This window comes from Manacus candei, unplaced genomic scaffold, assembly GCF_025592945.1.
Source record: "Manacus candei isolate 608988 ecotype Guabito, Panama unplaced genomic scaffold, ASM2559294v1 h1tg000056l, whole genome shotgun sequence".
NCBI lineage: Eukaryota > Metazoa > Chordata > Aves > Passeriformes > Pipridae > Manacus > Manacus candei.
Window position 1 is genome coordinate 6737136 of NW_026138104.1, and position 12579 is coordinate 6749714.

The 12579-nt window shown below is 36.1% G+C and overlaps 1 protein-coding gene across 4 annotated transcripts in view; it reads right to left on the reverse strand.

Annotated features, from left to right (window-relative positions):
- PIP4K2A (phosphatidylinositol-5-phosphate 4-kinase type 2 alpha) overlaps positions 1 to 12579 on the reverse strand; it is a 107121-nt gene that overhangs the window by 40210 nt on the left and 54332 nt on the right. For all 4 annotated transcript variants that reach the window (XM_051802472.1, XM_051802474.1, XM_051802473.1 and 1 more), the window contains 2 exons: positions 11600 to 11697; positions 10446 to 10542 (listed from right to left, as the gene is read on the reverse strand). In XM_051802472.1, the coding sequence (XP_051658432.1) occupies positions 10446 to 10542; positions 11600 to 11697 (195 nt within the window). The remainder of the gene's footprint in view (positions 1 to 10445; positions 10543 to 11599; positions 11698 to 12579) is intronic.

Sequence of the window (12579 nt, forward strand, 5' to 3'; positions counted from 1 at the left end):
ACGCACAAATTCCTTGGAAGCAAAGCTGATTGAACCTGCCTAAACAGAGCAGTGTAGGGCTTTTCTTCTGCGTCCTTGTGTCCAGCACTCAGCTAAAGGAGACTCAACGCCATCCATCCCCAGTAACAATACCTCCTTCTTAGGAGGGTCATCTGTAGTGGAGTAGGAAGGAAATATAGAATGAAACTCAAGCATCTCCCTTTTCCAAAAGGAAAATATAAATGGGGTTAAGGGAGGGGGAAAGGAGAAACAGATACATCATGGCAAATACCAGATTGAATTCCCTCTGGCTCTGCTTCTTAATTAGGGGAAGACTAAGTGGAAACTGAACAGATGGGAAATGAGCCACTCCTCACTTCGCACAGATCTATGAGCCACAAAGCCAGAACTGAGAGGATAACCTTCAGATAGAGACAAATAAATGCCTGACTCTTACCCTCCAAGAGATACAGGTTTCATGATCTACCAACCCCATTACTATCACTTACTGCTACAACACAGCACTTCCATATTGTCCAGTAGAGCATGTAGGTAGCTGTACAACATTGGAGGCATTAGTCTTATTAAGTTAATAAAAATCATCTGCTTATGTGATAGCGTTAGAGAGCTCAAAACTCAAAGAAATGAGGGTCAGAGTGCCCTGTCCTCTTCAGATTTGCTCAGCCTTCGACTCAGCCACGGTGTGCCTTGGTCCTCTGGCACAGTTAAAACATCTGTCAGCCACGCATACCCTGTTCCACTTAACAACTTCACTTAGCAACTCACTGCAAGTCTCTTGCTCCAAGTGTGTATGTTCTGCCAATTCCCCATTCACTTCTCATTTGTGAAGTTTTAATCTTGTGCCTGCTGGTTTTTTGGTCTCAGGAGAAAGAAAAGGTTTTGTACTTTTAAAGTGTGAATACTTTCATGAGGTCACTTAAAGACTACGCTAAATTACTTGTGTAATTACTTATACAACTGAAGACACATTTCACATGCCAAGCTCACAGATACCTCTGCTAGATAAATATCTCTTTTACATATATCCCTCTCTTTCCCGAATAGTTTCCCTCTGACAACCTCACTGCTTTTACAGAAATTAATATAAAAAATATCACCTCTCACTAACTAGCAGGCAACTAGAAATATCCATCTGGTCTTCAGTGCTGAGAGGCTACAAACCACAAAGAATTTGTCCCATACCATGGAATTAATTTCTGATAAAATAATAGAAGTATAGTTTTAAATATAAGTGACTAAAAGCTACACCACTTACTTGTATTTAACTTCCCAAAGAGTTGTTGATTAAAAAAGTTAATCAGCGCACACAAATCACGTCATAATTTCACCCAAGAACAGCATATTCTTTAGCAAATTACCTGAAAGGTTGTTTAATTTCAGTATAGACCCAGTCTCTACACTCAGCAACTCTTTCCCAAACTCTCAGCAATCTGCACAGTTTTATTTCCTACAGTAAATACATATTACATAAGGAAAAAGGTTTTTTCCACAAGTGCTCTTAGGACCTGATCCACAATTCTTTGAAGTTCACAGGAGCTTCTTCTGGAGCCTTCGACAAAATTTTGTAAACTAGAATCCAACGCAACTGCTACCCATCAGTAATTTCATTTCACACAGCACTTCCTAAACTGAACTCCAATATCTGCTTCTGGTTAAGGTACCAATTCTGGAAAGACAGTCTTTAGTTTTTCCAACTTCAAAAGACCAAAATTCACCACTATAGTTTTTCCAGTATTTAATAATTTGTGTTGCTGAAAAGGTGGGTCTAATTTCAAATTTGAATTATTTTCTTTTCCAGTCATTCCTGAAGTACCTAGTATTCTTTTTCTGCAAAGATACTCACATACTGCTTACTTCTCAACTCTAATTTTTTCAAGTGCAGCAGGTCAAACTCTGTCTCTCCCAACCACATGACATCCTCTGTCCTTAAATTCCTTTGACACTATTTTTTCTATATCCAAATTTCAACATCCTTTTTTAAAGAAGACTAGCATCAAAACTATATATAGTATCAACTTCAGGTGTAAAATAAACAGATGTCAAAAAGAAGTTAGAGCTCTGTCTGATCTTATTTTTATACCTTTCAATTTATCCACCCAAGGGTGCAGTTACTCCTTCTAGTCTGAAGGTCACACTACTGCTAAATTCTCGTCCTTTTCGACCTCTTGTTCCTTCTCAGAGCTACTACCTCCCTGAACACAGCCTTCACCTCTGTAGTTCTGCGCTCCTTTTCATCCATATAAGTATTCAGCTGGCTGTATTAAAAGGTATCTCACTTGGACGGGCTCAGAATGCCAGGTGATCAAAGTGGGTTTTGTACAAAATCCTTGTCTTTATCCCACTTTGACATTTGGATGGATTTTGCATTTTCTGCAATCTTTCACTACATCAAATGTCAACTGCTCATTGACAATTAAATTTTGATTGTTGTCATTTAATCATCTATTATTTATATAATTTTAATTTTTTTAATTATAAAGCTCTGCAAGAATCAGTATATTAAAATCCAAGACACAAAATATCAAGACAAATACTTTGTAAGAGGCATCCTTAAGAGTCCTTAGAAGCCAGCTAAAATGTCACCTAATACCTTATCCTTTGGAAGTCTATTTTTACCTTGCACATTGGTCAATAAAAATAGCAGCCTGTTGTAATTAAGTAACAGTAAAGATATTAGTCATAATGCTAGTTTTACCGATACCAGATCTCAAAAAACTAAACTAATTTCCAGAGAGATTTTGATTGTTTCTAAGAGTAAGTTAAGCTGTTTGGAGCTATTTTTTCCAACTGAAACCATTTTTGTGAGGAAAACACATGGAGCAAAGCCACTAAAGTACAGGAAGAACTCGTCCCCCCCACTCATACCATAATTGCAAGCTATATTTATAACTGGCAAAGTATTGCCCCCCTCTTCAAAGACAAACTGCTGGTGAGGCTCTTCCTCCGCTGCCCACTTTGCTTAAAATGTTCACAGCACGAATTTTTATCTCCACAGTGGGAGGCCAAGGATTAGCCCCAGTCTCCAAGAGGGTGGAGAGATTTAAAGGTCAATTTAATTAGCTCATTCTAATCTCTTGCACGACTAACGTAAATGTCATTGTTTTCTAACTGCTACTTGAGCAGACAAGATTGTATTTTAAAAACTTTGAACACACGAACTATGTGTTGGATGTAATACAAATACTTTGTGTAACTAATCTAAAAAGGGAGCCTAATAAAAATTGTCATTGAGTCAGAGCTTTTCCTAAAAAAGAGAAAAAGGGCAATAGGAAAATTCTGGTGGTAAAGCATGGAGAGCTTTAGAAGAACAGTAATCTTTCAAACTGACTGGCTTAACAGCTTCTCATTGATTTAAACCTTTCCCATTTCACGATGTCTGGACAAAGGCAAACAACAGTTTCTGGTAGTGTGATCTCATCCGAAAGTTGTGGAACACTAAAACAAGCTTCGCAAGCTCAACGCACCCTAAAGACAAATCAGATCACATCCCAGGCTATTTAAGAGTGCCTCTGGGCAAGCTTTGCATGAACAAATAGGCAAAACCAAGTGCACAGATGATGCTCTGTGATGACTGAAATCATAGGTCAGTGGGAAAGCCTGGCAGTTGTTCATTGCTGTTAAGAGAATGCTGTACACACGGTCTCGCTGTTCTGTGGCAGCAGTTACAATGCTGCTCTCTGGCCCATGCAGAGCTTCCCAACAAGACAAGCTTGCAGCTCCCCTGATCCTTTTTTTCTTTTTACAAGACCTCAGGAATCACGGATATGGATGAATTAGACCTGGATTATTGATTAAGAAGCATATGAGAGAGACAGCATCATAGATGCTCCAAGGTTCTTCGCTGTAATTTGAAACAAGCAACACACTTCTCGGATGGTGTTCAGGACAGCGTTTTGTCAGTGACTTCTAGAAGGAAGAAAGGCAAAGCACTAGTGTTTTAATGTAACAACAGAAGCACCAAACCCAGAGGTGTCTGGGTTTGTCATGCAGGGATGGGTAGAGAAGACTTCTGGATTTATTTTGTATGCTGGCAGTGTGCACTCTTGCAACTAAGCAGGTTCTTATCTGGAAACACTGATCAGGAAACACTGATCATTCACACTGAAAAGTGTTTAAGAAGTTTGGCAGGGAGCAAAGGATACCTAACCAGTAACACACACTACAAGCACATTCAGGGACACAATCCCCCTTCTGCCTTTGATAGATGTATGGAAATACTGCACAATGATTTCTTGTCAGCTCACGAGCATGGCTCCCAAAGGACCTATGGTGAATGTCATGGGACCTCCAAAAGATGAAAACAGGACACTACTGGTCCCGTGGTGCACTCATCTGAAATAGTGAGTCATTACTACGACCTTGTTAAGATGTGGATACACATACATTCTGAACACCTATAAACATTTATAAGCAAATTGCATTCAGGAAGTGATTACTGAGGAGAAAGACTTTGACAGAGAAAGGAGAAACACCAACTTTTTCTTTTTTGCTCTGAGTTATCCTTGCAGGAGAAAGGTTATGGGTTCCTTGACTTCGTTGAATGAGAGTTTTATGAATAAAACATGAGATTCTTTCCTAAATCAAATTATTCTTTTGAGACTGTAGATCTAGATTTGGAGCTGTCAGCTTAAGGCATGCACTTGCTTTGGAAAGAGTTAGGGCTCTTTTTCTGGGAGCCTTTTCCCTTCAGCCCCGCAAAGCTTGGCTGGATGCCTCCCTTTCAATAGGTATCTCCACAAGAACTCAGGGAGCGCCTACCAGCTCATTTTTTTGATGTTGCCAGCACACACTAAATTACTATTTTCTAGTTTGAATGCCCAGTTGTGAATGATACTTAGTTTAGGCAAGGAACGGTCAAAAGCAAGGGAAATCAAATGTTTTCTCTAGGGAAAACTAAGAGAGACCAGAAGTTAGGGTTTCTGCTGTCATACACACTAAAATTAAGTTCTACCATCACTAAATTCTATTTTGGCTCATACTTAAATCCTAGAACATAATCCTAGAATGTAAGATATAGATTGCAGACTTCATTTTTTACATGCTGGAAAGACGACAAAACCCAAAGTTCTTGATACTGTAGCTGGTTCAAAACCTTTGTGCTGCTACTGCCTATTCCCATGTCAAACAAGATGTCAGCAGTTCTGAACATCTTGGTGTCAATGCCCAGTTGGGACCCACATACTGTATACTCTGCTACAGGAATCTCATCTAACAGATGACCCCAAGAATTTTTCATGCCCTGACAGACTCACTATGCTAAAATGACCAGCATAGGCATTTTCTGTTCATGACAGTTCTTGCTTCCAGGACTTTTAATGCATTTTATTAAATTAATTGAAAAGGTCATGTTTTAGGAATAAGATCCAACTCCTAACATAGTTGTTACTGATGTATTTGTTGCTGACCTCGCTGTCTGTAGTTTGATGCCAGAAGTGGTTTGTTCTTTAACAAAACAAGCGCCAATAAATGGAAGCATGAATTTCTGCGCAGAAGCAGAGAGGTCTGATTAATATTTGTTTGTCTGAAGAAACATATTATCTTAGATTGTAAAACAGTTTTTAAGCTCTTAAGATAATGTTTTAGGACTGGCTAAGTCATGCAAAATGAGTAGAAATATTTAAAGATTGATAAGAATTTTGATGATCTGAGGTTTAGACACTTAAAATTATATTAAAGGCTGACATCTGAAAAATTAATCTAGAATTTGCATTGTTTTCCTGATGCCATATTAAGAGTCTGGACTACAAATCCTCTTGCACAGAAAGCTTGAGAGATATCGAAAAATCTCATTGACACCCTTATCAGAAGAAGTGAAAAATACCAAGTTAACATGGTTTGTTATTAGGGAAAATTGCTTAAAAGCAGGAATTCTCAATTATCAATTGAGACTCAAATCAAATCAAAATCAAATTCTCAATTCTCAATTCTTCTCAATTTTAGATGTTGATCTTTACATGGAAAAATGCTTAGAGAAATATTAATCAGATCTAAATTAAAAAGAACTTACAGACCATCTGCTAAAAGTTCTTTATTAATTCTTTATCCTGTACAGAGAATCTCTACAAATTTCTCCTGTAGACAGGAAAAGTCAGATCTAAGCCCGTCACTGTTACACCAAGTACTAAAACTTCAAGGGAAATGGGTTGTGCTCTGCCCCATCCCCAGCAGAAGGTTCATTAGGTACACTGGGATGTTGGTGCCCTCTGGTATGAGCAATTGTACTTTATTGGGCAAGAACCCAGTCTCCCTCTTTTGCCTAGCAGAATCCAGATGTAGGATTCAGCAATAACTTTAAGCAAGAACAGATGTGTTGGAGCATAGTAAAATAAGTTTCCCTTTCCAGAGCAACAGCAGCAGAAGCATTTGTAACAGTAGTAGATCCTATTTTTCTACAGATTGTTGGGGGGTGTCAGGCTAGCTGCTTGCCTGTTAATCTCTCATAATTTTGCAGTTTACAGAAGCTAATCCTATAATTCTTCTGCCAGAACTGTACTCTTGGCTTTTCTAAGATAAACTATGTCAACCCAGTTGATAAGAAACACTGATGGGTCAACAGCTACCCCATTTATTTTGTAAAAAAAATCCAGACTTTTGTAGAATAACCTTTACAGAACCAATGTCTAAAGCTGAGGGGGTGCAAAGAAATTAAAAATTATTTTAGTGCTCTAGTGAGGGACTTACTTTACAACATCTGTTTTCTAATCCATTTTTTCTTTTTTACTAGAAATAGTTAATGCTCTAAGGCATTTTTCTGTCAATGTTAGAAGGAGTCTTTCTCAATTAAATAAGAAAACACTAACAAAAAATACCTAATTTACCCTATTAAAGCAAAATCTGTCCTTACTTAATGCTCTGGCTTGTGGAATTATTTTGACACTTCAAAAAATCATCTTCAATCTGAGATCCATATGTACTTGTAACATCCAACAGCACAAAATAAAACAATAGTTTCTTTCCCTTTGATAATTTATAGTCTTTGTAAGTGGTTAAAATGGTTTTAAAGTTTTTCCATCATTCAAATGAAATTTTGATTCATACTGACTGATCAACTCTTGTGTTCCCCCTTCAAAGCAAAAACAGCCAGACCAGTTTTTAATTTGGTGCAATAAATATTTTAGAAATTTTTTTTTACGTAAGAACAAAGTTTCTTAACCTACATTGAAGACTTAATTATCATAACAAGTTTCTATAGGCAACCTTTGAATAAAATTCAAGGCTTCACTAACTTCATACTATATTTTCCACACTGCTCTCCATAATAAGGAATGAATCACAAAAAGCCCTCCACTCAGTATTAGCAACACACATGTATCTCCACAAAACTTTAATTCTAGTTTAGTACTAAATGCCTCTTGGAGATACCCAACTAACTATGAAAGACAGCAGATGCAGGACAGATTACCAGAAACGTCTCAAAAAAAGGAGTTGGTTTTCATCATGTGAAGGAAGGGAGTCCATTCCAGAAATTGTAATTGCCATGACTAGAAATGGCTTCCTGTAAGGCATGAGCCATATACAACTTAAGGAATTCCTCTGACTCTGAAGTCACACTACTTGGAGGAAGTTCCATATATTAACCATTCCATATATGAACTAAGTCTATGTGTTAAGCAGTCCAAAAAATTACTGTACAAATTGATAAACATAATGTAAAGCATTAAAATTAGCATAGCCCAATGAGTAGAGCATACACTACCAATTTTTTCCATGAGACAGGTTATGGTTTTTTTCATGCTTACTCATAAGGAAAGACTATTTGCCCTCTGGAACAACTCATCAAGGATATCTATAGAACACTCTGAAAACAGAAACATTTAAAATGAATGTTCTTCGTGATTTAAACTGATGCGTCTGACTAATGAACAAAGTAATTGGGTTTATTTATCTAAACCAATCCTATCTTGCTCAATAATGGGAATGACATTGTTCACAATTGATTAGGACTCCCTTCCTGAAAATCGTTATATAAGAAAAACTGTCCAGAGAAAGTTACTTGATTTTTCTTCCAAAAGCTTTCCCTTACTTCAACACTGCAAAGAATTTTTCAAATTCATGTTTTGTTCTGAGTATAAGACAATCACTTTAACCAATATTAATTGGAATAACTTCCTTGAAGATAAAGATTATCTGAAAAAAAGTATATTCCATGGATCTCCATTTGTCAAATGAGATTTCCTTCTTAAATCACAGAGACTGTAACATTAAAATGAAAGCAACTTCTACTCTTAATAGGGATAATCCTTATCTTACACATGGGGTGACATGAATGTTTTGTATCTGTATTTTTATAAGAATAATTTAATTTTGAAAGTGTGTTCAAAATACATTAATACTTTGAGCTCATAAGATTTTTTCTTTTTAATCAGACTACTCCAGTTGAATAAGAATTCAGAGTGATAAACTGCTTGGGTTGAGGAAAAAACCCAATAGGCAGACACTGTCTTCCCTTGGGTTAAAATTAATATTAACTATCTTCTGTTTTTCACTAAATATACTTTAAATACTAAATACATTGAGATTTTTTTTCTAACTAATAAATAATTTTGTTGTATCAAAAAACAGGATGTCGTTATATTTTCTTATGTTGGATTGTTCTTTGGTTGCATCGTCAAAAAACCCAAAATATGTAGCTACAAAGACGTATTTTTGGCTTTAATCTGAAAATGTGGACAGTTTGTCCAATGACAGTTCCTTAATGCTGTTTTATCATTGTTATCATTAGTAAATCCAAATAGCAGTATAACATAGTTAGAATAGGAATTTTTGTTGCAGAACAGCAGTGTAGATGGAACCATTTCACTGTGCTGTGGAATGCAACATTTTTGATTATGACAAGTTTGCCAGTTTTAACTAACGACAGTATCTTAAGTCTTCTAATATATATTTAATGAAATTTAACTTTAATTGTGTAGTAATGCCAAAAACCCACCTTCTGAAAAATAGCAAGCATGAGCTGACACAACAATTTTAAGTTTAGGAGCAATCACATGTCCTTTTTTGACACTCATCCTTTTCCTTTGTCAAGAGAAAGGAAATCTTCATATATAAAGGGATCAAATAACTTCCCAAATGATAGGATTCTCCTTGGTCCATCAGCAAAACTGAACTAGGAATGCAACTGGATACAACTGTTTTAACTGTTGGCCTGCATCTCAGTGTATTTCCTCTTCAAGTAAACAGGATAATGAAAAAATCACGCAACATAACCACAACAGCTGTACCAAAATAAACCAACCCAACCGTCTTCTCCACTGACTGGCAAAATGTCTTACCAAGGTTACAGTGGCTGTATCCTGAGATTCATAAACTAATCTCCATCTGCACTCCTTCAAGTGTGTTTTAACCCACCTATGTGTTTCTAACACATTGTCTGATAGTGAAAAGGGGAAAATTGGTAGAGGATCATCGAAGGACTCAGATGTAGATTTCAGCTGCAGTATTCAGTTTGCTCTATCAGCAAGAATGGGAGCATTATTGTACAAATGCATTTTGTACCATTTGTTTAGCTACTTAAAACCATTTATTAAATATTCTCGCAATGTATCACAGTGATAAGTTATAAATACAACTGCAGCTCACATCAAAATAGTTTAAAAAACAACATGAGAGGAAGCAGTGCTGGGTTGCACGGCATGTATTCCTTAGGACAGGACATCTTGCAGTGTGACTGCAGAAGGAATTATCCCTGTGACCCAACACTGTACATTAGGAACCGCTAATGGAAAAGGGAACTGTCAGCGAGAAGTGGAAATCAGACTGAAGCAGAGTTCAAGGACTTTCTTTTGCAAAGACAGAAAGAAGCTTTGACTGCATGGAGCAGTTCTGCCAAATCTGGAGCAATTTCTTGGTTTGTTGTATCTGCTTTACACAAGCAATTTGTTTCCAGATCCTCTTAACAACAGGAAAATGAGACATGATGAAGCAGGATGAAGTCGGCAGGCCACAGGTCACTCTTTTCTAACCAAAAAGAGTGTGAAGGGAAAAAAGAAAAAAAAAGGCTATGGTCATTTCAAAAACCACATCTCACACAGACAGACCACTGAAGTAACTGTTATCTAAGTTACTCAGCTGAATATAGCATATCTTGTCAGTAGTGTCCAGACATTATTTTTTCTCTCTATTGAAAGAAGTATTACCCTGCAGATTCAATAACATGGTTTATGACTGGGAGGTACTCTAATGGGAAACATGGAAGACCAAAGACGGCAGAAGGATAGGAATCAGAAGACAGCTAGGGCAGGCCAAGAGGTAAAACAGAAGTGTTCTGTCTGCAGGTGGGGGAATATGTAGAAAGAAAGTCTTCTTCTTCTCTTAGTTTTCCTCCAACTTACACAAAACCCCCAAAGTCTTATTTCAGCACACTGGCCTGCTTGTTCACAACTGCATCATCACTAAACTTTAAAATCTCTGTACCACCAGTTTAAGTGTTTTCAGACTGAACTTACCTGAAAGTCTTGATCATCAATTCCAAACCTCTCTCTCAGATTACGGAAAACCATTGGACAATATTCTTTAAATTTGAAATGACTTGGCATGTTTTCTCTGAAAGAATATAAAATCAAATCAACTTAATTCATGTGCATATATAACAAGTATCTCTAAAGAATTCTGTCTCAATTCTGTTCATAGAAAGCAGAGGATAAGGAGATTTACCATCTCCCTTCTAATGCTTTCTTTTTTCAAAGAGATTTGGTCTTGTTTTGTTATTTTCTTCATCTTCACAATGTTTAATAAATGTATACACATTTATTAACTTAGCTATTAGCTAAGGAGCTACAGCATAAGGATGAAATAAACACAAACCATATTTTGACAACTTTGAAACATGGACTCAAAAGCAGAAAAGAATGCTTTCCCATTGCCCTAAACTTACTTCAAGGGTGAAATCTTAGATTGGATTACACAATAATTACTGTACCATCTGTGACACCAAAATGTATTGACAGTGCCAAAGCTTTGAGAAAATTTAACTCATTCAATACATAACTAATGTTAATACCCTAGTGTTAATTTTAGACTTATACAAAAGCAGAATATATTCTTGAATAAAATTCTGGTTATACATAAACAAGCATTAACAGTTTTGTATGTCTGTACATACTGCTTATGGCGGATTTATTTTTAAAAGACATAGATATTACATGAAATGACCTTAATACTTTTGAAGCTTCTATATGATTGGTACGGTTTTCTGTTATGGAATATAAAAAGCTGAACACTATTCACATTTGATATATGCTTTAGATTCTCATTCTTATTCAAATATTACAGTTAATAAAAAGTACATGTGCATGAATTTATGTTTTTAAAAATATCCAAATAAAAACTTGTATCAGCCATAAATAATCACACCAAGAAAGGATCACCTTCAATATCTAAGATACTCATAAGGCAATAATAAACCATATGGAGGAAAAATTCTACCCAGCATCCTTTGCTGTTGCTTTTTAGAACAGCACAGATGGTTATGTTTATCGCAGGATTAACTTAATCATCAAAACTTCAGTCCCATGCACTGAAAAATAACAGAGTTCATAGTACTTCATAAAAATATCACTGCCACTATCCACTTCCACACAAAATTGTTACTTGTACTTACTTGTTGAAAAGGTGATTGTCCACCTTTATCTTTGAGTATGCTTTGAAATCATCTGGCATCAACATAACAGGGATTTGAACATGGCTCAGTTCATTGATCTAGAGAAAACACAATATATTTATTTGCTGATGTCTCTGCAAAGATGCTGCATATGTCTTAACTATGAAAATGTTATTCAGTCAACTATTTCTTGTCTGTCTGCCCTGGGAGCGAATGTAAGTAACAGAAGAACGCAAAAGCAGTTTTATTCTTTCCAGATTAAATGCAATCTCAAGACTGATACTTTGAAAGAGAAGAAAGACCATTCCATATTTCTACGTGTTTCAGAAAAAAAAAAAAAGGGCTTCAAAGCACGCTTGGAGTGTACTTTTTACGGAAGGTCAACAAGGATGCCAGCAAAATGGTCTCCTATCCTAAAATACTGTTCTTGTTTCTTCAGTTGCACGATGCTTTCCAAAGATAATTCAAATTCTGTATTTCCAATTACTATTTACCCTTGTAGCTTACACAGTAGCCTTACATGACTGTGTCTTGAACTATTTATAGAAAATAAAATGAAATTTTTCATACATGTGAATGCATACACTTTGGGTTCAATAAGCACAGTTTTATTTCTCACGGTAGTGCAGAACTCAGATGAGTTTTTCTGTCACAGTATTCAGACATTTTTTTGATTGCTCAATTTGGACAAAGTATTTAAAAAGCTGGATTTTTGCTTAGAAATAGATGGGCATGGAAGTCCTAACATTTTCCTTATTTTCTTATATTTATATGGACCATCTACTCTTTCTAGCTTTCAAATTAATATTGTCAGTATTCTCCAGATTAGGATTTTTCACATATATTTGAAATCCACTTCTAACCACATCTCTATGATAAAATGTAGACAACTTTACCATGACCTAGTTTGTAGGCATGTATTTATTATTGCATATATTAATCTACCCTTACTTTAGTAAAATTTAACTAAATCATGATAA